Below are 25,963 nucleotides of genomic sequence, written 5' to 3' on the forward strand. Positions count from 1 at the left end.
TCGTTTCTTCAACTTCAGGGCTTTTTCCCAGTTTGCTTTCAAGAGATAATAATGCAAGGCCTGAGAACCTAGACATCTTATTTGTAGATGTTAAGTAGTTTTTGATAAGTTAGAAATTAGAACCACTGACCACCTTATTATGCCCCAGGCAAGGGTATCCTGAGGAATATTTGAACGTCTAGTGAAAAAGCTCTGCAAGATGAAAAACCCAACTGAGGGATGAACGCAAAGATGTGCAACAAGGACGAATGCTTGGCCTCATGCAGGTCAGTGCCTGCCGCTTCAATGTGTCTCCGTAGCCAAAATATTTTGGCTCGAACAACTGTTCCGAGAGAGCTGTGAGTTTAGGAAATGAAGCATTAAGCTAAGTGGCAGTTAACAAAGGCACTGCGTGCCCCCCGCCATCCTTCTATCCTGCAGCTGCACCGCCTTGAGCTCTGCTCCCGATGCAGACCGCACCCCCTCACCCCCCTCGTGACGCCACTGCTGCATTATGCCACTGACTTTGCAGTGTCGCATTGCTATGCCTGCCACTTCTAGAAAAGGCCTCCCACCTCAGTTGTGCTCAGTATACATTCCTATTTCATGTTGGAGTGTGCTATGAGGTGTCCAAAGAAGCTCTAAGGGGCAAAAGAGAAAGGCTGTAAAGCTTTATTTAGTTGTTAAAAAAAACTGAACAACTGGAGACTTGAGATTACTGGTACGTTTACGATACCTAAGTGCATTTCTGTTCCATAGAATGTTTTCTGTTCCACCGATCCGTTTTCTGCTTTGCAATAGCTTAGTCGCGGTGCGAACTGTGCAATTTTTACACTTTCCTGTATACTGTTTTTTTTGTGTGTGTTGCTTTACGCTACGATACCTCAGTGCATTTCTGTTCCATAGAGTTTATTCTGTTTCACCGATCCGTTTTCTGCTTTGCAATAGCTTAGTCATGGTGCGAACTGTGCAATTTTTACACTTTCCTGTATACTTTTTTTTTTGTGTTGCCTTACGCTATGATACCTCAGTGCATTTCTGTTCCATAGAATTTTTTCTGTTTCACTGATCCATTTTGTGCTTTGCAAAGCTTAGTTGCGGTGCGAACTGTGCAATTTTTACACTTTTCTGTATACTGTTTTTTTTTTGTGTGTGTTGCCTTACGCTACGATACCTCAGTGCATTTCTGTTCCATAGAATTTTTTGTTTCACTGATCCATTTTCTGCTTTGCAAAGCTTAGTTGCGGTGCGAACTGTGCAATTTTTACACTTTCCTGTATACTGTTTTTTTTGTGTTGCCTTATGCTACGTTACCTCAGTGCATTTCTGTTACATAGAGTTTATTCTGTTTCACCGGTCCGTTTTCTGCTTTGCAATAGCTTAGTCACGGTGCGAACTGTGCAATTTTTACACTTTCCTGTATACTGTTTTTTTTGTGTGTGTTGCCTTGTGCTACGATACCTCAGTGCATTTCTGTTCCATAGAGTTTATTCTGTTTCACCGATCCGTTTTCTGCTTTGCAATAGCTTAGTCACGGTGCGAACTGTGCAATTTTTGCACTTTTCTGTATACTGTTTTTTTTTTGTGTTGCCTTACGCTATGATACCTCAGTGCATTTCTGTTCCATAGAATTTTTTCTGTTTCACTGATCCATTTTCTGCTTTGCAAAGCTTAGTTGCGGTGCGAACTGTGCAATTTTTACACTTTCTTGTATACTGTTTTTTTTTTTGTGTTGCTTTACGCTACGATACCTCAGTGCATTTCTGTTCCATAGAATGTTTTCTGTTCCACCGATCCGTTTTCTGCTTTGCAATAGCTTAGTCGCGGTACGGACTGTGCAATTTTTACACTTTCCTGTATACTTTTTTTTGTGTGTGTTGCCTTACGCTACGATACCTCAGTGCATTTCTGTTCCATAGAATTTTTTCTGTTTCACCGATCCGTTTTCTGCTTTGCAATAGCTTAGTCGCGGTTCAAACTGTGCAATTTTTACACTTTCCTGTATACTGTTTTTTTTTGTGTGTGTGTTGCTTTACGCTACGATACCTCAGTGCATTTCTGTTCCATAGAATTTTTTCTGTTTCACCGATCCGTTTTCTGCTTTGCAATAGCTTAGTCGCAGGGCGAACTGTGCAATTTTTACACTTTCCTGTATACTGTTTTTTTTGTGTGTGTGTTGCCTTACGCTACGATACCTCAGTGCATTTCTGTTCCATAGAATTTTTTCTGTTTCACCGATTTGTTTTCTGCTTTGCAGTAACTTAGTCACGGTGCGAACTGTGCAATTTTTACACTTTACTCTATTACTGTTTTTGTTTGTGTGTTTCCTTACATGCCTGTTTTTCAAGAATCTATTTTCGTACGGGGCCACAGCCAGTATTAAAGCTAAATGTCTGTGGTTCACCCCCTTGCCGAAAGTGGCAAATAAATTCAGGCTTATTAAAATACCCCACGCTTTGATACCAGGACCAACAGTAGATTGTTATGGCAAATACACAACAGCTGTGTGCAATTTTCTTATTGTGCATGCAATGTCCATGTGGCAAATTTAATTTAGGCATAGAAGAAATATGTAACCGTTCTTGTCTGCACACACTAGCAAAAGTCATGACCTGTATGCAAAATGCTCCTTTTCATATGTAAATCTATGAGGCCAGTACCTTCAACTGCACAAGAATTTTTATTGATATAAGTCGTCATCAGCACCACCCAAGTGCAGTACCGGACAGAGGCTCCTCCTGTTGGCCCCTAAATTTCCTGTTTTGTGCCAGCCACGGCCATGCTATCACAACTAATTTCATGAACTTGTTACTTCCTCCTGCAGTCAGCCACACTTGAATGCTCTTTCTTAATAGTCCAGAGTGCATGACAAAGAATTGGTGAATTCAACTAGTACGTCAGACTTCCAATCACATCTACCTCACTCCACATCAGCAGCCACACGCTTAAGTTAATTAGTACCTGGCCACTCAGTGTTGAGTGAAAAATCTAGGATGACAAAATTAAAGGGGCTTCTTCCTCTGGCTTCAGTTTTTACCTCATCACGAGTGCACCAACTGATATTTTATCAGTGGATTACTTGGAGACTTGACATATACCTGAGTAATAAAATTCAATCACTAGGATATATCTCAGCAGAGGAGAGGCTACAGTTTAAACAATAAGCAAACATATAGTCAGAGAAGTACAAGAAGATCATCACATCAATCAGCATACCAGTATATTGCAAATATGCAAAAATGCTGTGCACTGAAGACAGCTCAGAAATTCCTTATCAGATTATTGCTTTGAGAACAACTTTTATAACGAAAGTACTCTGCTGATAGGTAGACAAATTGGGAAATTTAGTGTCATGTCACAGGTATTTTACTTCTGAAGAAGTGTTAGTTCTGACTCATAATGCCCCATTATTAGGCAAGCACCGAGGTGGCTTTGAGTGATGGAGTAGAACTAAGTTCAATAAGCATGCCTCACGTCCTTGTCACAATCAGCCTCACTGTGTCTACTGTCCAGCTTGCGCAATGACTCACAAGCGTGAAATCTTCACTGCCACTTCCTTCCATGTCAGCAGTGTTCTCAGCATTGTCAGCAGTTTCCCAAGCATCCTTAGACAAATATGACAGCACCTATGTGTTAACTTTAACCTCTCGTGAAAGGCGACATAGTAGGCTCCTCAGTTATGCAAGCTTCCATTGCCATATATTAGTACGTCTCTAACATATCCCATAGGTCACCGCAGGCCCTAGCTAGCTACTCGCCTCATTGCAACGTACAGGGAGTTATCTCCTTCATTTGTGTTTTAACGCTCTCATTGACAGCTTCAGGACCGCATGAATGGAAGCAGTAACAAAACACTAGTTGTAGGATAAACAAAAATTATGATGGAGTCGTTATTCCAGTCTCAAGAGAGCTTGCTTTTGGGTTTCTTAAACAGTTCTCAATCGGACATCGGCCTCACTGTCAACATGCCCTTCACACACATGCAAACACTGCCATGAAACTTGCAAGGTCTCCAGTATGTGCCTTTATTATAGTCATAGTTTTTACTCAAGTTCTGAACTGTAGTGCCTAGAATAGGCAGTATAATGGAACCAAAGAACCCTATAATTTTCACGCGATATGTAGATATAAGCGCCTACTTATACACTGCACAGTCCACTGTCAGTCTACAATTCACAGAAGGTAGTAGTGCGTATTGTGGCGCGCATAAACAGCCCACGCGCAAATTCACTTGGAATTAACCCACCAGTCAATGCCGTGCAGTCTGTCGGCTGCTGTAGGTAACAGTATGGCGTATAAGTATCGAAAACAATCCAACAAGTGAAAAGTTAAGTGACCACCACTCGCCGCCATGGAGCGAGTTTCGCGGCCGTACAGCACAGTGCGTGCCAGTTGCATATCGCATATAACTCACAGGCGCCCCTCTTTAGCGCAGGCAAGGAGGCCAAAGTAGCAGAAATACGCGCGTCCCCGAGGTGCGCAATTGATACAAGCAGCCCTCGTTTTACGGTAGATGTAGCAGCGGCGCTCTGACCACCCGTAGTTGACCGTGAAGGGAACCTTCTGCCCGGCGAAGACGATGACTGCCGACGTAGTCTTGCCCAGTCGGCGCGCTCCCAGGATTGTATGGCTGGGTGAGGAGACGTCTTGGAAGATAGAGTCATTACTCACTTCAGGCTTGATATTATGTATTACACCCCTGCAAACATCCTCTGGCAAGGCAACGTAGGCGGTGATCGTTATACTCTTGCCGTCGAGGTACAGACAATTAAGCTTGGCGAGACGGAACGCGTCTTCCTCACAGTGAGTACACACCATTATAATGTTCTGCTGGCTAACAACGCGCAGCGTTGGCTTTTCTTGTAGAGGGGTGTTGAGGGCTGCTTGGATCCCTAATTCGAGATCGTAGGAGCGTGGAGCCACAGATTGCAGATCCACCGTGGTTTTAGGTCGGATGATGACTTTGTATGGAAAATTCTTGAGACTCGGTAGACGCGGAGGTCTCGGTGCAGGAGGCTCTCGGCGTTCTTTCTTCTCCTGCTCTTCCTTGGGAGGTGTGGATTTAGCTTGCGCCGCTCTGTCGTTGTTGCGCCGGGACCATATGTTCCAGCCATGGCTGTTGTCGTCCTTCGGGAGATCCTGCGGTGGCATCAGCTGCTGCTGGGATGTTGGTACATGACTGAAGTCCATCTCCGTCGGGTCGTAGCCTCTTAGAGAATTCATCGTGGTCGTGGCAGTCCTGGATGAAGCGGGAGCACTCACTGGCGAGCGTCGTTAGACCCGCGTTGCGCGAACGCTATGCCGCGCATCCGCGGGCGCACCGGCGTCTCCGCGGCGATAAGGCACCCCAACCCCTTGGCCGTTAGGGTTAGCGCTCCTCACGGGGTGACGAGAAGTAGACAGGCTGTAGCGCCAAAAATGTGGCACTCACAGGCTCACTGGTGGTACCAGGCCGTGTCAGGCGTTGAAGGCAACTCGTGGATGATAAATATATGGTGATCCAATATTCTAATCCGCCACAATCGAAGATTGTCAACGGAGCCCATGAATCGCACGTCCGCTCGTGACGAACGCTTGCAGCGCCCCTCTGTGGAACGCCAGGTCACCGAGCAGACGTCTGCCCGAAACCCAAGGGGGCTGCTTGCCAAACCTGTGGAACGCCGAGTCCAGATGAGACGCACGAGTGTACACCCGTTTGCGCGCTGTGCAAGGGTCCACACAAGACTTACGCAAAAGACTGCAAGGAGAAATTCCAGAGACCGCTGAATAAGAACACTAGTACCGCGTCATCAAACGCGTCATCAACAACAAAACTTGAAGATCAAGAAGGCAGGAGCAGGACGAGGCAGAAGAGGCAGCCTACATCGCGACGGCGAGGAGTGTCGTCATCAGTCTCCCACTCTCGTTCCGCCTCTCGCGGCCGTTCGAGCTCAAGACGCCGGGCAACAGGCTCCAACCAGAACGCCAGTCAAGTGGAGGCGGGTAAAGAACAAGGGCAGGAGAACCTCAACAAGCCCATCGGGGCGCTGAAGAAGACGTCCTCGGGCCAGCTTTCAGATTCGAAGGTGAGCTTTGCAGAATGGCCTCCCCTTCCCTCCTCCTCCCCTCAGAATAACACGGAGTTAGCAGCACTCAAAAACGAGATAGAAAGTCTGAAAAAACAAGTGGCCGCTTTAACAATCCAAAACCAAGAGCTTAAGCGAGCAACTACTAACGCAATAACGCCGGTAGCTCAGCCGACTCCTGAAAACCAAAAACAGCAGGCAGTACCTAGCTCCCAGCCTGCCTTAGGCGAGGTCTACCAACAAATCATCCAAGAACTGAGGTCCTTCAAGGAGGAGTTTCAAGCTTTTCCAATTTATGTGAACGCTCAATTCCAAGACATTCGAAATCAGATTGCAAACAACCGACGATACACGGAGACGGCAATTTCTGGACTTCGGAAGGAACCTGCGTATAAAAGGCATAAGTCGAAATTCGCTCGTACAATGCACGTGGACGAACCATCCGATACGGATTCAACATGCCAGCCAAACCTAGAGTAAAGATCTGGCAGTGGAACTGCCGGGGATACAGGAGAAAGCAGGCTGCTCTTAATCTCCTTCTATCTCAGGAATCTGACCCACCGGCAGCTATCCTAATTCAAGAACCCCACCTAATGCCTATGAAGCTCCAAGACTATGTGACTTATCAGCACGACCAGTTAACTGCCACGTTAGTGCACAAATTATACACTGCCATATTGCACGACACTTTCGAGCCGGATGTTGCGCACTGCTATATAACTATTCTTCCTCTCCAGAGAGGAGCGGCAAGCACGCACGTATTGAATGTATACAGCCCTCCAAAAGACAGGAACGCAAAATTGGGTTCCCTCATAAAGAAATTTCTGACCTTAGCGGGCCATGCCCCCTGCGTGATTGGAGGCGACTTCAACGCACCACACCCTTCATGGGGCTACCCGGCGGCGACACCGAAAGGCAGAAAACTAGAAGAAGTAGTGGCGCAAGAGGGGTTATCGATCCTCACCGATCCCACTTACCCTACGAGGCTGGGAAACAGTGTCAGTAGAGATACATGTCCTGACCTGACGTTCACCAAGAACATACAAAACGCCATTTGGAAGAATACCGAACAGCACCTGGGAAGCGATCACTTCATACTCTCTCTGGAGATAAGCACAAACGCGTGCAAGCGCACAATAGGTATCGCAAGAGTTACGAACTGGGACAGGTGGAGAAAGGCCCAGGCATCTACTGCAAATACTATTACCGACCTAGAGGAATGGGTTAAAGATGAGGTGCACTCTTTGAAAGCCTTTACAAAAGAGGTCTGCACGACAGAAGATTGCCCAGCGGTCGATCCGCACCTTCTACATTTATGGGAAGCGAGGCACTCATTGACAAAGAGATGGCGCAGACAACGGCTTAACCGCAAACTCAAGAAAAAAATAGAGGAGATAAACAAAAAGGCAGAATCCTATGCCATATCCTTAACCAGACAGAACTGGCATTCGCTCTGCGATGGTATTCAGGGGAAGCTAGGTGTGTCAAAGACTTGGAAGCTCCTACGTGTCCTAATCGACCCCAGCAGCAGCAAGTCGGCCACTAAAGACAGGCTCACGAAGATCGTACACACCACCCCGGGTACGGACACAGAGTTGATCGAAAAGCTCAAGACCAGGTATCTGTGCACGGACCAAGTCGTGGAACAGCCGGAGTATCCTGGACTGCCAAATCCCAAGCTGGACCTCCCACTCACGAAAGAAGAAATCAAAGCAGAAATCGCGGCCATGAGAAAAAATGCAGCTCCAGGTCCAGATCAAATAACAGCGAAGCTCTTATTTAACCTCAGCGATGACACCATCACCGCGCTGGTGGAATGCTTCAACGAGCAGCATTGGGCTACAGGAACGTTACCAATATCCTGGAAGACAGCCGAGGTTCGGTTCATTCCGAAGGCGAACAAACCCCTTAAACTGGATAATCTACGACCGATATCGCTGACCTCGTGTTTGGGGAAGCTCATAGAGAGGGTCATCAACACGAGACTGAGTAGATACTTAGAAGAAAACAACGTCCTACCTAATACTCAATTCGGCTTTCGCCCTCACCTATCGACACAGGACGCCCTCTTGTACCTGTACAAAGACCTCCTTGAGACACCTCCCAAGTCACAGACAAGGGCCATCCTGGCACTTGATTTGAAAGGAGCGTTCGATAACGTTCTACATAAAAACATCCTGCAAAGCCTCGCCGATACCAACTGTGGCGCAAGAACCTACAACTATATCAAAAACTTCTTATCAGTCAGGCAAGCCACTATAAACTTCGGTGGAATAAAATCAGATCCCATCACTCTAGGCCCGAGGGGAACTCCGCAAGGGGCGGTACTGTCACCCCTCTTGTTCAATTTGGCTATGAAAGATCTACCAGGCCTTCTTTCCGAAATCCCCGGCGTCAAACACACATTATATGCGGATGATATCACTGTCTGGTGCAACTCGGGGAGTGACGCCGAGATCGAGGAGCGTCTTCAAGCAGCAGCCGACACGGTGGACCGGTACGCCAGGGAGAGAGGTCTCCAGTGTGCGCCGGAAAAGTCCGAGTTGCTAATCCTGAAGAACCCGAGGACACCCCTAGCGCAGAACATCTCGGTGTATATAGAGAACCACCCAGTACAGAAACCCACGGAGATCAAGATACTAGGGCAGTATATCCCGCAGGGGCGACAGAACACCACCACTATGAAGAAGCTTACAACATCCACCGAGCAAATCCTCCGCATGATACATCGTATCCGAAATAAACACCATGGCATGAAGGAAAGGGACACCATCCGCTTAGTTCAAGCTTTCGTGATCTCTCGGATAATGTACGGGACGGCATTCCTTAACCTCTCCAGGTCGGAAATTGAAAAGTTGGAGGTACTCATCAGGAAAGCCTACAAGACGGCACTGGGGCTACCAAACTCCACGCCAACAGCAAAGCTCATGGCTCTAGGAGTACATAATACCCTCAAAGAGATGTGGGAAGCACAATGGTTCTCACAACTGAATCGGCTCGCACTCACAAAACCCGGCAGAGAACTGCTCGATAAAATCCATGTTAATCTGCCCTATACAATTGACCAAAGGGAAGAGGTCCCACGCGATGTGAGAAGACGCATAAACGTGCACCCCATTCCGCGGAATATGCATCCCGCATATAACACCGAGAGGAGGAAAGCAAGAGGTGAATCCCTGCAGAAGAAATGGGACAAGCAAATTAACACCCTTTACGTGGACGCAGCAGGACCAAATAATGGAGTCATGACTATTGTGGTCTCAACGCCTTCAGGGTCGATGGTGAACTGCGCCTCGGTGAAAACATCTAACCCCACTCACGCAGAGGAGGCAGCTATTGCATTAGCTGTAGCATCTAACCCCAACGCCGTTGTGCTCACTGATTCCCAGAACGCCTGTCGAAACTTCAATAACGGATTAATTCACAAGTCAGGGTTGTCATTGCTGACTAAGCATCCACCCAACCAGGTCTCAGTAATCTGGTTCCCCGGTCACCTGGAACTACCAGGAGGAAACGAAGCCGCCCACAGGCATGCCCGAGCTCTTCTATACCGGACGTCTCCCCCTGATGACCATGAAGGGTGCCGCGACCTAATAGGCTTAGCAGTGTATGCTGACAATCTTGCGCCATACAGAACAGCCAGAAAGGAGTACCCAACACCACACAAATCCCTCAACAAGTTAGAAGAGAACACCCTTAGGAGACTACAAACCAACACCTACCCAACACCAGCTAAATTACACCAGTGGTACCCTACACTATACTCTCCACAGTGTCCACATTGTGGAGCGGTAGCTAACCTCTACCATATGGTGTGGGCATGCCAATATAATCCCTTAGTTGACCCCATTCCCAACCCCTCGGAGGAGCAGTGGGAGGCTATTCTGCTCAGCGATGATCCTGACCGTCAGCACTGGCTGGTGGGGAGGGCCAGCGCAGCAGCAGCAGCCAGTGGACTACCGGACTAGGCGGTCCACCCACATGTTCGGAGAACATTGAAGAAATAAAGACGTTTGTAATCAATCAATCAACCCGAGGTGCGCAACGAACAGGCCGGGCGCAATGCGAGCGGCCATGGGGAAGCAGTTACCATAGCAATAACAACAACAAACAAGCAGCATAAAAGCATGGGGCGGAAATGACTTCAACGCACAGCGCAGCCAATTGGCGGCCGTCTGGCTGTGCCGGCTGCGTTTGGCGAAGGCGCAGGCGTGGGTATTTTCGCACCCCGCGTAGTACTCACGTCGCTTTCGACGTCCACGTCGCGTTCTTCATCGCTCATTCTTATTGCTGGCGAGAGCCGGGCAGCGGGTACAGAGCGTCCGCGGTCGCGGCAATGGTCTCTCTTCTTTTCAAAGTACGTCACACGGCAACTACCACCGATCCACGCTGCTGCAGCGACAGCGGAGAAATATGGCCGACGCTAGCGCCACGCTGGCCACGCGGTTCCCTACCCACGTGCGCGCCCTGACGTCACGGCCGCCTTGTAAACACAAGAGCAGCCAGGCGGGCTGTGCCGGGGAGTGTTGGCGGCAGCTGGCGAACGCCGAATGGCGCGGGGAAAAAAAAATAGTGGGGGGGAAGGGAGGGAAGGGGACCTCGACAGACCTGGCAGGGGGCCGAGGCCCCTGCAATGCCACCGCTGTGCGGAGAGGTCACGCTTTGTACCGTGTACAACGATACGGAGCCTTCGAGCCGAGTGAGGTGCTTCACCGCATTGATTGTGGCGGTTTGGCCGCGCTGAGAGGAAGCTAGCAGACGACGCCGGGAGCAAAGGCTTCGTCGTCTTCGTTTACCAGCACGCCCGGCTCAAACCCGGCACACAGAAAAACCGGTCGCAGACAAGCGTTTCTGAATAACTTTTCAATGTATCAAACAATATAACGCAACACGGAAGAAAAAACAATCATTTTAAAACAAAACTGATTCTTGCAATTGCTTGCAGACGTAAGAAAAACAAGGGTTGAAAACAACTGAAACGTTTATTAACAATGTGAATACATTGTGAATCACCGCGCACAATAAGACGGAGCAGACTTTTTTTTTTATATAAACGAGATTTATTGCCTCAGGGCATCGATGGGCGAAGGTGTGTTGAAGGATGCAGTAATTATTAAAGTAATGGAAAAAGGTTAGCTGATTATATAAAGTCCTGTAGTGAGCGATGGTGTGGTCCCTGCGTCCAGGCCATATATGAAGCAGGGTTGCTCGCTGAAAGACCTGCTACCTTCAGATGCCGGATCCTTATAGGCTTTAAAGCCTGCAGCACGCGCACGTAGCGCACTAAAACAGGGATTTTTTGTTTATTTCTACAAAACTTTTAAATGGTGCGAAGCTTCGCAACGAAATGGGAGTTACCTGTGGCGGCTTTATTTACTTTCTTCACTTTTATTTTCGAAGCCGTCCATGATAATTACTCCCATTCGAATTTCGTGCCCAGCCACTAATCAGTTTTTCATTTCCCTGCCTGTGTTCTACGGTTACTCCGGGAGCAATCCCGATATTCAATTGCACTGCTCCGTGGCAGCCTGCGCAGAGAATTTTTTACTTCACACCTGGTCCACCACGGCTCCCTGGCTGCTGATGCACGGCCCCATTCGCCATTTCCCGAGGCGAATTCAGCCACTTGACCTGTTTTTGACCTGTTACCATTTCTAGAGCAACGACAAGACTAATAATTGTGATGATGAAACAGCGCAGTGGCACGCAGACACAGAGGAGAAGAAAGAGCACAACTACGCGCTAACAATGGGCGCTTATTGTGACGCCGCACGTACAAATACGCGCGAGCAAATAAAAAGAAACAGAGAAAGCCCGGCACAACCGACCATGACCACCATCCTTAACCGCCTTGTTAAACATTTCGTGCTGTCAAGACGAACTGCGAGACAGTATATTAGGTGCAGTACATTCTATGTCCACGCAAGTGCCCGCGTAGTCCCCATACGTAGTCTTGTCTCAAGAGAGAATGCGCGTTCTGGTTCACCAGCGTCCGTGAGTCGGAGTGCAACGCTGACAGCGGCAGGTGTGTCGACACAATGCTAGCGCATTTTTTTACTCTGGTTAGACGACTCCGGCACTGCTCCGAACTGTTACTTTCCCCGATTAAGGTCATGCCGGCACTGTACACGAATCTGCGCTCACAGTGAAGCTTATAGTGTGCATGTGGTCAGCGTGAAGTGTGCTCAAGCCGAGCGAAGGGAGTTCGACGAACTCACAAGTGCGCGTCGAGTGCGTTCTGCAGCGAATGTCGCTGACATTCATCGTGTGACGCTGCATGAACGACATTAAAGGTCTGTTCGATTTGGCTGCACTCGCTGCACCAATGTCAGGCAGGGAGACACGATTTCGCCAATGCTATTCACCGCCTGTTCACAGGAGGTGTTCCGAGGCCTGAATTGCAAGCAGTTGGCGATAAGAGTTCATGAAGGACGCCTAAATAATCTGCGATTCGCTGATGGCATTGCCTTTCAGTCACTCAGGAGATGAACTGCAATGCATGATCAATGAGTTAGACAGGCAGAGTAGAACGGTGGTTCTAAAAATTAACACGCCAAATTAACGCGTCAAATAGGTTGGGACTGTACCCCGCAGCGTCCCATCCCGCCCACATAACTGTGCACACCCAAGAGAAGGGTTGCACTGCGGCGAAAGAATACTGAGGTGTTGACACTGCGCACGCTGGAGCGTCCCGATTACGTTCGGCCGCTGCGGAGCGTGCCTTGCAGTTCGGCTGCATGCCGACAGATGGCGCCGATGTCAACGGGCCCAGATAACTGGCCATGATAACTCAAGAGGCAGAACCCTCCTCTTTGAAGCTAGGTCGGAGTGTCTTAGAACGCGCAGCTACAAAAAGAAATTTAACGAAGATGACACATGTACTGTGTGTGGTAAATATGTAGAAACAAAGAACACCTCATTCTAAAATGTGATGGTATCTATCCCGATGTCGATGCAGGCACAGTCACTCTTCCTGAGGCCTTAGGGTTTAGAGATAACAATAGTCGTGTAAATAAATCGGAGGTGGAAATTAACAAAAAGCGATTGGAGGATTGGTGGCACAAAAGCAGAGAGGTGACATAAGTTTTAGAGTGTAGGAAGACGCACTTTCAAGAAAATGGCGAATTTGATTAACAACTTACAGCAGAGTTAAACAAAAATACAGGAAAAAAACTTAGCATGGTGGCAACTACCACTGCCCGTTTCAAAGGGGACGCTCCTACCTTCCATCCATCCATCCATCCAGTTGAGCGGTTCAGGCGCCTACAGACTCCGCTGCCCAAGCTCGATTTTCGCTCCGGTGGCGTGAATTGAACTCAAAACGCAAAAGAAATTCGTTGCTTGAAATTGAAATCGTCTTAAAATTTTGTTTGCGTGAAATTATCCTGTGTAAAGCATTTAATGATATGGACTCGGTCGAGCAGCACTCGAAGGTCATTCACGTTGCGCTTTCTCGCTCAATTCATTTTTCATTCGATCTATAATCATAGATCTAAGCATAATAAATATTGTGACGGACTAGAAGACGTACGACTAAGTGGGCAGTGGCGCGGCACGGAGCGCTCGCGCTAGGCCCACCGCCATAAAATCATTCCATCGCCATCTGTCATGTATATTACTGTCTTCACCTGCTTGCCGTCACGTAACAATATAAGTGGGTGTCCTCGCGCCATTTTCCGCTCACAAGGACAGAAAATTATTGCACCGGAAAGTTTTTGCTTCACGCTTATCGTTGCTTCTTCACTTTATGTGAAGACCATTGAAACGTTGTTTCGGGCTAATTTTAAAGATGCAGTGCACTAGTATAGCGCGGCTATTTACGACTCAAGTTTTAAGTGAAAACTTTCTCACGCCGGAAATGTATCAGGCGGGATGAAAGGGCGCGTCGGATCATGGACCATAACCCGGCACGAAAGCTTTAGAAAACGGCATTTTTATTCCAATGCAAATTATCAAAGAACGGGCATAATTTTCAATAAGCTCCTTTCCACTGAAGGCTAAATGGCGAGGCGGTGTATTTGTTGAAGCACCATCAAATAGTGCCAGACATAGCATCAGAGTGGTAGAGTCAGAGCCAAGATGCTGTCTCTTGATTGCTGGCTCCAAAGCTGTTTCCGGATCTGCAGGCATCACAGCAGGCAAGGAAGCTTGGAGAGGCTGCATCGCCCCGTTGTCGTCGACTTTCGGCCGACGTCGCTTGGATGCTTGCGCAGGAGATTTCCTCTTCCGAGGTGGCTTTCTATGTCTCTCTGGCCACGTGAGATACTCGGCACAGTTCGGACATATCGTAGGAACGGCATCTCTGGAAAGCACGGGCCTCTTTTCCGCATCAAGTAGCACTCTTCCATCGAGCTCCGCGTAATACGCCCGGGACATCGCGTCCTCTGCAAAATGCTTGGCGCAGACATGGTCGGTGGGCACTGACGTCCTGTCTGCCCTGGGAATCGCACGGCGCCACTTCTCCAAACGAACATTGTCGGACGGAGCTTTGAATAATGGCACACGCTCCGCACAAGTGCGGTAGCCCGAATTGCAGTTGGGCACGAAGCACTTTCTTCCCATTGCAGAGCACTCACCTGCTGTGGGCTACTCTGCCGACGATAGCTAAACACAAGGTCTTGGTGCAAAATAAAAGAACTTGTTAAAAACAGCACAGCAGTGCAGCCGCACACTCAGAAATGTGCCAAAAACACGTGCGCGGTACCGTGCCACGCCGAACCGAGCCGCCCAGCGTGGGCCCGAATTTCGCAGCGCCCTCGTGATGGTTTGCAGTCGTGTGCACTTTAGTGCAGTCTCCGCTGAAAGGGCTTACCACTCCAACACTTCTTACACCGTCGTTTGCGCAGGTTGCCCACTGACGTCATTGGGGTGGGGGCGGCTAGAAATGCGCGGTGACGTACGGGTCGCCGTGTTCGGTTGGGAGCAGCCATTTTTAAAAATTATTTGTAAATTACAGAGTCCACACAGATTTTAAATTTGACTCGAGTGTTCACAAAAACCACCAGTTGAGTTTCCCCTTCCGGTGGCGATGAGAGGAAACTACTTGATGATGAAATCGGGGTTTCTTGATGACCCGGTGGTTCTACTCGCAAACATTCACATTACTCAAGGAAAGGAGAAGGTTAACTATTTATTTATAACATAGGTAAAAAAACGAGAAGAAACAAAGCAAGGAGAAAACTATTTACATGACTAAATCGTGAATCAGACGAATTCAGCCCCCGCTCAACCCAGAGCGCTTGGTTTTAAACCCTCTGTCTCCGCCCTTAGCGGGGACAGCAACCAATAAGATAACAAACGACCCATCTCGCCAATCAGTGGTTAGGGAAAGGAAAATAAGGTCCGCCCACTGATCAGAGATTGGGGAAAAGTGCTGATTAAACATTTGGGAAAGGAGAGGTTGCAATCAAATAGACAAACAGCACAAACGAGACCACCCTCTCCCACGGCACCCACGGCCCAGCCGTTACCACTTTCCTATCTCTTTCGCACACGCGGAAAGGTCAGCGAACTCCACACCACCTGTACAGATCTGTTGCATTAGAATGTGAACATCAGAATCATTTCAAGGTCCCTCGATGTAAGGAACCCCAGGTGGTCAAAGCTTAGTCCACAAAGCTCCAACTTGTGGTGTCCCTCATAACAGGGGCTTTTAGTATACCGAATACGTATTAGCATATAGAGCATCGGGTAGGGGCCAGATTATCTGCGCTAATACGTCTCCGGGATGCTATAAACGTCTAAATCTAATACCACCACGAGATTTCGGGAGAGCTGCTTAGGTGGATGCAGTTCCTTTATTCTCTGTGACCTACTTCGACATTGGAGCATTTCCCTACATGGCTGGGACTAGCTATTCCTCCCTCACCGCTTAGATACCCAGGTATCTATTTCTTTGTCCACCATCACCCTCTGCAAGTGAAGAAGGCAAGTCATTCTGTGGGAGGGGGGGGGGGGGAGACAGTGAATCTACTGGGTCGTAACCTCAGCAAGGGAACGTGCGATGGTCAGATTTTGTGTGTCTGTGCGCGCGCGTGAGTGGCTGCAAGGTGTAAAAATGCAGTAATTTCAGTTAAACATTTGTTCTATTTTCTCTTTGTACTTAAATTTCCTTCCTCAAGCAGGATGCGATGGCAAGCCAAGACGCCGCCCTTACAGCTGATGACGTCGGCGGATCGCTTGGTGGTTATATCGTCAATCTATAGCATAGATACTGGTATGCCAGCATGCATACGTTTCACCATGTGCTGACAGTAGTTTCTGCATATTAGTTTTTTTTTCTTTTCTGGGGCGGGTGGAAACAGACACACGGACTGTGAGAGTGAAATATGGGCATCTTTATTGACCAATGGATTGCACAATCGTTTTCTCACAACGTGCCGTTGAAAGGAATGAAATGAAAATGAAGAGAATTAAATAAAGGTAATGAAATGAAGGGAATTAAATAAAGGTAATGAAATGAAGGGAATTAAATAAAGGTAGTGAAATGAAGGGAATGAAATGAAGGTAATGAAATGAAGGGAATTAAATGAAGGTAATGAAATGAAGGTAATGAAATGAAGGGAATGAAATGAAAGGAAATGTCTCACTTTCCGTGGACATATTACTCGCGCTGTTAGTCAGAAGGCAGGCTGCATATGTGCAGAATAAATAAAGTTATTCGCGGCTGCGCTCAACACGAACGCCTTAGGGAACTCTCCTACAGACCGTTCCCCTGCCAGCCAAAAGCTAACTGCGCCCGCGCAGATAGCGCTTGGTGGGGAAGGTACTTTTAACTACGCGCTGAATCTTGGGCTGTTTATAATGCCTTTTGCCGCTTCCATCAAACGCTGGCTTATCACATGTTCCGCAGGCGGGCGAACCTTGTGGAACTTTTAACTACGTGCTGAATCTTGGGCTCTTTATAATGCCATTTGCCGCTTCCATCAAACGCTGGCTTATCACATGTTCCGCAGGCAGGCGAACCTTGTGGAACTTTTAACTACGTGCTGAATCTTGGGCTCTTTATAATGCCATTTGCCGCTTCCATCAAACGCTGGCTTATCACATGTTCCGCAGGCGGGCGAACCTTGTGGAACTTTTAACTACGTGCTGAATCTTGGGCTCTTTATAATGCCATTTGCCGCTTCCATCAAACGCTGGCTTATCACATGTTCCGCAGGCAGGCGAACCTTGTGGAACGTTAAAACAGCCGAACATTTGGCATAATTCTACTGCACTACCGCTATCGGTTGCGCGAACTACAAGGAACTTTTTGTTCGTCTGCGCATGCTCGTCATGCGCCCGATCGCACAGGCAGCGGAATGCGATAGAAGTATGCTAGAAAGTCCTACTAGAGCGCTCTAAATATTCTCAGCGCCACCGGTGCACTTCTGGGGCGAGGCGTTTCCAGCTCCAGCATGAGTGCCGTCAGAACTTCGATTCCGGGAAGGCCGTCGTCTTCGTCATCAGGCGGCGCCTCAGAGGGGCAGGTCCGGCTGCCAGGGTTGGCTGGGCAAAGACTTGGGACTCGTCTGGGGGGCCGAGTGCCGGCCTCGTGGTGCTGTTGACCTCGCCGACCGGAAGTTGTGGGGGGGCCTGCATCTGCTGCAACTGCGGCTGCCCCTGCCAGTGACCTGCGCAGGCGACCCGCAGAAGAGAGGAAGAGTTTAAGAAATGTTTAAAAACTCTACCAGGGACACAGGCTGCACGGTAATGCCGTTGTGCAATGCTCGCAGGAGTGATCGTGAAGTAAGCGGTATTTGCTGGTGAGAACAGGGGCTGATTCAAAATAGTAATAAAAAGTAGAAAAAAGGTGAAAGGAAATATAGGGTATACGGGGACTGGTAAAAAGAGGAAAGAAAGGACAGGACAAAACAAAAGACCGCTAGGAGTGGTGGAGGAGAAAAAGCTATTCGCATATACGTATTATGTTAGCACAAACACGCACACGCGCGAATTATAAATGGGAGCTAGGGAACAGCACTAGTGGAAGTGTCCTATCGTAGCCTTACAAGTGTCCATGTGCCGCCTTCAAGACGTTGAAGTGGAGTACGGAGAAAAAAAAATATAAAACCGAAATAAATAAAATTTGAGTACTGCAGGTGAACTCACCAGTGGCGGCAGCGTCGTACGGCGTCTGCAGTGCTCGAGAGGCTGTCCTGCACCATCGCTGCGGTCGCCGGCCAGACGAACGGCGCAGAGTGGCTGAACGTGGTGCTCACAGTCGGCGGCGCAGCGGGCAGGCCCGGCCAGAGGGAGTCGTAGCTGCCGTACTGTCGGATCGGGTGGCCGCCCCCAGCCTGTGCGGCTGCATTTCGAGCGACGAAGAGAACCGCAGGTCGTCCTCGCTGCCGCTCAGCGCCGGCGAAGGTGTCGACGCCGAGGGAGACCTGGAAAGGGAGCCGGAATTGCGGTGACAGGCACAGGTGACACGCCCCTGTCGGTGCCACCCGGTTGCGGCATAGTGGGGGAGTATCGTTCAACGCGCAATTTGATGAAATAGAAAGAAACGTGATTTGCAGAGTTTTCATGGATGGATGGATGGATGGATGGATGGATAAGGCTGAACCCGGTGGATCGGGCGGTGGCTCAAGCCACGTAGCCATGACTTGTGAAAATGTTACTCCTGTCTTTATTTTGCCCACCAATCAGATAAGCTTCGTTCGGTCACTTCTACCCGCTTAAAATCTGCTTTTCCTCCACTGTCCTTGAGCTGCGTGCAGGCACCGCCCTCATGTGTCATTTGTTTTGTGTACGACGCATGCCTTGGACAGTTCGCTACTTCACCCTTGCCCTCAAATCATGGCTGAAATGTCTACGGTACTCTTTTTTCATCATCATCATCATCATCATCATCAGTCTAACTACGGCTAGTGCAGGCAACAAAAAATGCATCGACGAATGACCTGCAATCGCACTGTCCGTGCTGCATTCGTACAGAAATGGTGGCCAAGTGCTGCACCGGGGTGACCAAATCCTGTTTTGTTAAGGGGGCGCGTTTTTGCTTCTTCCCCCGCGAGCCTTCATAGTGGGCTGAACTTTCACTAGCACAGCCTCGCTAGTCCTCGGCTCTGTTCGCTGGGATCAGGCAGCACGTGAGACCTGGCTATTCAGTTTCGTCAACACTTGTTTTTTCTGTTTTTTTTAGCGGTGTAGAATTGTGATGGCAGAGTAAAGGAAATCCCCTTCCCTTCCTTTACTATCTTTAAAACAAGGGGCAGCTTAACTCGTTCATTGCGGCAGTGATCTTCGGAGCCCTAACCGCTGTGCATCGTGGTCGACCGCTGGGCCACTGGTGGGTGAGCCACCAGTACCACCATGCCAGTGAGCCACAGCCGACGCCAGCTTCCGTGCTTCACGTGGAACCTGTGAGAACCGTCCCAGCTTCCACACTACTTCATCAACTGACCCAGTATCCGTGGCCGCACAGCACCAATAAGTCACGTGACCCACCGGTGACCCACAATACAGTGGACGTGTTAAAAAGTAAATAAAAAGGGGAACGGCGGTGGGGGGAGGCTACCCTGAGAAATTATACATGAGAAAGCACCTCGGTCCTGGCACAAAAGCTGTAGAATTGCATTTTGCAAACAGCACCTCCCCTCACGAATACGCCCCGCAGCAGTGCAACGTTCGCGCAATGCATAGTCATCTTGCATGGAAATGAAGGATGGGCCTGGGTGCACTGCAAGATAGTGCGACTTTTGCTGGTTTGTCTGTGGCAGAAAGCGTGGAGTAAAACAGAGTTGGTGCGCTGGCTCGAGCCCTAACAACGCCCCCCCCCCCTCAACTTCCACCCAGTGGTAACAAACTGGGGGAGCATATATGTTGTCAGGGCATCCAAGACAGAACGAACAACACGTGCAGATGCACAGACAGGAATCAAAGCTCCAACTCCCCGCTACCCCCCCCCCCTCCCTTCCCCCTTTCCTTTTCGAATACAAAAACTTGCGTCGGGCCAGTCCCGGAAAAAGGATCCTGGCTACGTGTCCTGCAGATGTATACAGGACAGGGCTTCGTGTTGTGTGTCTGCGTTCCTCGCTTTATCCGATCGATGTATGTACGTGAGTGGGTTTTAACGCGACAGCGTTAAAGGCCCCGTTACCGGTGTGAGCGTTGTGAAACATCGAAACGCAGCCGCCGACCGCGGTGGCCACGTTTCGATGGAGGCGAAACGCAAAAGCGCCCGCGTGCTGTGCGATGTCAGTACACGTTAAAGATCCCCAGGTGGTCGAAATACTTCCGGAGTCCTCCACTACGGCACTTCTCCCCCCTCCCCCCTTCTTTCCTTCTTTCACTCCATCCTTTATCCTGTAGCGACCCGCGCGGCTGGCGCTGCGCGTGATACCAAAAAGGACGAAGGACCTTGGCCGGGGCCGGACGCTGCCGCCGCCGCTCCGCCTGCTGTCTCCTCTTCGGCAGCCCCCCAATAGATGTGGCCGCGGTCGCCTTCCTGGGCGGCCTCCACTTTGTCCCTTCCCTTACGGCGCGGTTCAGGTGGCCGCCGACATTGAGACAGATACTGCGCCATTTCCTTTCCCCAACAACCAAGTTTCATTTTCATTTTTGTGAACGATAAATAGCGTGGGCGTAGGGTGGCCCATGTAGGACGCCACCCCCGCGGAAACAACCTAGGTCACGTGACCTTGTGGGGTCATCGTAACCTACCCACCGGGATTGTGAGCGAACTGACCACCCTGGCAGGTGGCAGCTAAATTAATGACTGATCGCGAAAGGCAGCTGCTCGGGAAGAGCAAACTGGACCGCACAAGTCCCACCGGAGGCAGCACCTGGCATCGCAGTGCAGTGGCGCATCGCTTAAACCGCTGCACCACTGTGCAAGAGTGGTATATAATGACTCCCAGGGACACATGCATGTAAATTTCAGAATTACCAATTCCGCATGTATGGGCATTAACGCTATCGCGTCGTATTCTTAAGGCGAAGATAAAGTCCCTTCCCCCCCCCCCCATTTATGACACGTAAGTTGCATAGCGGCCAACGAGGCCGCCTTTTTAAGAATTAATTTTGAGGCCTAGTCTCACTGAGTCCTCCGTAACCCCCCCCCCCTCCCCCACACACACACACACACTTGGACCAAATACTTAGGAGTGATACTCACAGCCTCTCCTGTCGCCACATCAGCTGCGGGGAGAGAGGCAGGAAGCCTGCCCTGAGGGACCGGGGAGGGCCAGATGACCCAGCTGATGCTGCGGTGCCTGTCCTTGAGCGCCGCCCGTGGACGGAGAGTGAGCTCGGGACGAGGCCGTCGACGGCGCCGGTGATTTGGGCGACGGAGGCAGCCGGTGGTGCGCCCTGGGCGCTGCACCTCCTGGCCCCCCTCGGTGAGGTTTTCGCCGGGAGCACCCTGCGGAAGGACGACGGGCGCAGCAGCTGGGCACGTAGCTTCTGCCGGCCGCCTTGACGGCCTTCCGACGGATCATGGCACGCTTGTTCTGGAACCACGTCTGCAGAATAAGAACAGAGGCTGAGGCTACGACCAACCGCGTGGGGGGAATTCGTCGTCGAACAGGCAATCGCGATTTGGACAAGTTACTCTAGGACACTAGCTGATGGAAAGGTTGGTAACTGCAGTAAAAAGGTGGGTAAGCACGTGAATCGACCGCTCGGGTGCAGCTTCATGGCTGTAAATGAGGTAGGGTCTACGAGGTGAGGTGGTATGATCGCTGGAAGTTGAAGCTGACCTGTATCGATACGTTTTATCAACAAAGGTGCTACTTTCACTGAAACGAAGCTCGTATAAGCCAGAAAAAGGCCAAAAAAATGATACATATGTTAGCCCCACCGCTGTTGTCGCAACCAAACTGCGGTACTTCATAGACAGTTTATCTCGGATCCCTGAGGCTATATATAGGATACACTGCCATCCGCTTCTGCGCGGTGATCACTGAGTCCATTTCGGTCATGACGTCACCACTTTGAATCGAGTGGCGGGAATTTCCCCCCCCATTTTAAACTCGCTAATTTCTCAGCAATAAATGCGCCTTTTGCTGCTAAGCAAGTACAGGCATTAGCAAGACAAAGCCACAGAATCGATGTGTATACCGAGAAAAAATTCGACTGCGTTATCCTCAGGGCCTTCAGGCGTGTATGCAAAGAAGAGGAAAGGAAGGAGGGACCATTCAGCCCAGTCATCGAGTTTAGCTCCCTGAACTTCAATGTCCCGCCCAGAGTCACATCCTCCGTCGTTCCTAAGCAGATTTTCCTTTTCAGAGGACCCCCTTCCAGCCAGTGGCGTCGCCCCGGTTCTCATGAACCTGCTAGCCTAGGGGACTATTCCCTTTCATCTGCCACTTCTTGAATTGTCGCTCTACCAGGTTCATGAGAATCGGCCGACGCCATTAGCTGGAAGGGGGTCCTTTGACAGGGAAAAGCCGCTTTTTTTTTCTTTACTCGTATCTGACTATACTGCAGTTCAGGCTACTCGACTTCCGAATTTCGAAAGGTTACGCGGGTACCTGTAATGGAAGCATGCGAACGGTACAAACGCCGAAGTGCCTCACCCTGGTCTGCTTGAAAGAGATGCCCAACTCGTAGGCCAGTTGCTCCGCCTGCACGGTGTCGATGAAGGCGCATCTGTCGAAGGCGTGTTGCAGCCTCTCCACCTGGTAGCTGCTGAACTTGACGCGGACGGTGCTGCTCGCTTCCCCACCGTCTCGGGATGACGCCAATGTTGGTACCTGTGAATTTCCCGCCGAAAACGAGAAAAAAAACAGACAGCTCAGTTTTTTTGTCTTTTTGTCCCCAAGACCAGTCGTGGCTGGTCTGGTTTTATTTCATTTAACGCCCCAAAGCTACTCAGGCTATGAGAGACGCCGTAGTGGAGGGCTCCGGAAAATTCAGACCACCCGGGATTCTTTAACGTGCGCTTACATCGCACAGCACACGGGCCTCTAGCATTTCGCCTCCATCGAAATGCGACCCGCCGCGGCCGGGATGGAACCCGCGCGTTTCGGGTCAGCAGCCGAACACCATAAGCACTGAGCCACCGCAGCGGCAAGACCCGTGGTGCGGGCTATAACCTATACCTATGCCCCTCATTCTTTGATGAGCTGACTGCCACCGCTGCTCTGTCAAGTGTACACCAGGATGCAGGACCGGTCAAGCCTCCAGGAGGCTTTTTGCCTGCCATCCTCGACATTATATCTGTATGGTGTAATGTTGAAATAAATATTTGAAATTTGAAATTTGAAAATTTTCGGGTAACACCTGGTTTTAGCCGAATTTCACACCTCGAAACGATGTCTAAAAACCGGGTGAAGCCCGATTTCTACCCGAAAATCGCCTTGCAGAGAAGGTAGTTTTCCAGCGCACAATGTTGAAGACACTGCACAAAAATTAACGGGTATGGTGCTTAAAAATTGACTAAGTACTCTATCCCTCTTTTAGCGCTTGTTATTCTTGACGCGGCTTAGTTTGAAGATGAGGTCGGAAAGCATTAAGGAACTATAGAGTCCAATACACGGGTACTGAGAACGTGTCGTTATTTGCAACTCCTGAAGTGGCACCCATGCTAGGGATGTTTCGCTCTAAGGCTCTCAAAGGGGCTTTGAAACACCTTCCGAGGAGATCACATCAACTCGATCGATAACTGCATTGTGGTGTCATGAACACATGAGCCCCCTGATACACCTCTACACGCAGCAGAGAACCCACAATTAAGCGCGAAAGTTGGCGAGTTCTTCCAGGCGACTTTTTCATATTCGCACCCTCCTCCGTCACCCCCATATAATTCCCACCTGCGTACACAAGTTGAGAGATGGCTATTGGTTAGATTCTTTCAGACGTCGGGCAGCTACTATGGCCGCGGCCCATAAGTCGCGTAGCTCCGGCGGATCAGGAAGCCCCGCCCCCGGAGGTGGGGCCGGCAGAGGAGCGTCGACCTTCCAGCGTGCAAAAAGTGACGAGAGGACAGAGAACGGCGCCAAGACGCGGAAATTCAAATTTTGACTACAGATAACTCATCTTCTACAAAGCGCATTAAAACATTCTTGCTGGACACCATTCGTGAAGCGGCGTGCTTTAACATCTGTCACAAAGTTCATGCCTGCCCTGTCCAGCTTTGACCTTTGTTTCCCAGAAACATGTCGCGGAGCGGCGTCGACGACTTTTTCCCCCTTTCCCGCAGGGGAACGGCATTCTCACCATAGCGCTGGAGGGGTCACTCAAAACTACTCCCCCCCCCCCCCCCCTCCTAGCATTGTGGCCGTACAGGTGGCAAGCGCTTGCACGTGTTGGGAACAGCAGAAGCGGTTTGAATGCCCCGGCACTGTTCGCGGCCCCCATTGACTCCTCGTGGGATTAAGGCATTTTGCCGAATTCTTTCGACATTCCTTCATGTGTTCTTTTTTTCTTTTTGGGAGCTGCATTCCTCTGCGCGTGGCTCCTGAAGAGTCTTTTTTTTTCCTGTGTTTTTTTTCTCCATTCTTTGCCATGCGAAGGGGGCGCCGGGAACGCCGCGCGCTGGCAGTTGGTCTGGAGATTTCGGTGCGTGCGGTCGTGAGTGAGGTCAGCCAGGGACGTGGTCGGCGAGGAGCCTAGGCGGAGATCTGACGCGTAGAGCGCGGCGACGGTGGTCCCGAAGACGCGAGGCCCAAGTTCTCCCGTATCCGCACGCCCCCATCAGCCCCGCGACGAGCAACCGCAGCCCGACGCTCCCTGCGACCGGACCTTGCCACTCCGCAGCTAAGCCATCGTTTCTCACCACTCACTTCAACTCTTTTTAACTTTGTATTTTTGCTTTCTGTGTTTCTCGTTGTAATCCTTTGTACTGCATTTCCGTCTCGTAACATCTTTGTATAGCAATCGCCCTGATGTTTCTTTGTGTTAATTGTTGTGTTAACGTGTTCAATCGGTGCTTGTGTTATTTGCGTCACGTCAGGGTGCGGCGCTACCTTGTCGGGCATATTGTAATACTTGGATGTTGTTTGCCTAATTAAATTAATTCGCTACGGAACTTGCCTATGCCTCATGCCTCCGGTCAACGAGTAATCAGGCGTGGCCCCTATCGCCGGTCAGCAGTCGAATCACAATCTTTCGCACGTCGGGTGGAGAAGATTGTCGCTCCTCCCCCTCCGAACTTACGGAGAGTGCAGTGGTGGGCCCGATTAATTGTAACTTCGGCGCCAACCAACACCACAGCCGCCCACGATATCTTGACAACATCCCAGGCATACCGCATCGTTATTAGAGCCCCTTTAACCGTTTTAAATGGTCGCCCTGATGCTGAAGGAATGTTTTCGCCGCGTACAAAAACAGGCAGTTCTTGCACGAACAAGTTGCGCAGGAGATGTCGATGTGCGAAAACGATTTATAGTAAATTAGATAAACATATTATTCGGTAAATAGTACCTAGGGCAACTTCAATCTCCAAACTTTTGATGAAAATTACGAGCAAAAAAGAATACCATTTCATGTATTGTATTTTGCTGCAAAAAGTGATCCCGAAAAACCCGAATTAGAAGCAACTTTTTGCTGAAACCCATCTGTACCCGAATTTGAACTAAAAAAAATATCCCCCGATTTTTAAGCCCTGCTTTTCGGAAAGCGATATAAATCCGAAAACGATAGGAGGCCCCTCCCACACATGCATACGTGTGCCGTTGTAGAGAGAGAGAGCGATGGGCACATAACCAAGGAACATCGCCTCTATACTCTACAGATGCGCCAAGTCACTGCAGCACATGCTCTCACTTTGCCCTTCATGTCAGTGCCTGGGCTGCAGTTGTTTCATGCCTGAGCTATGAGATCTATTGGGGCAACATTCCACCCACTTGCTCGAAGCATGCCCCGGACTTTTGGCGGCAAGGCGGAGACTTGGCCCGTCGAGACCCTTCCCCACTTCCTCACGTGTTCAAGATGGCAGGGTATGGTACGATATGCAAGCCCTTGATAGCTCTGGGACGAGGTTTAGCGTC

At 49.7% G+C, this 25,963-nt stretch overlaps 2 protein-coding genes across 3 annotated transcripts in view; both read right to left on the reverse strand.

Annotated features, from left to right (window-relative positions):
* LOC144132745 (uncharacterized) overlaps nucleotides 1-10,458 on the reverse strand; it is a 170,009-nt gene extending 159,551 nt beyond the window's left edge. For both annotated transcript variants that reach the window (XM_077665376.1, XM_077665375.1), the window contains exon 1: nucleotides 10,288-10,458. In XM_077665376.1, the coding sequence (XP_077521502.1) occupies nucleotides 10,288-10,326 (39 nt within the window). In that variant the 5' untranslated portion in view covers nucleotides 10,327-10,458. The remainder of the gene's footprint in view (nucleotides 1-10,287) is intronic.
* The window catches only part of LOC144132741 (uncharacterized), a 646,537-nt gene that overhangs the window by 319,328 nt on the left and 301,246 nt on the right, over nucleotides 1-25,963 (reverse strand). The gene's annotated exons all lie outside the window — the stretch shown is intronic.

Source organism: Amblyomma americanum, chromosome 5 (genome assembly GCF_052857255.1).
Source record: "Amblyomma americanum isolate KBUSLIRL-KWMA chromosome 5, ASM5285725v1, whole genome shotgun sequence".
NCBI lineage: Eukaryota > Metazoa > Arthropoda > Arachnida > Ixodida > Ixodidae > Amblyomma > Amblyomma americanum.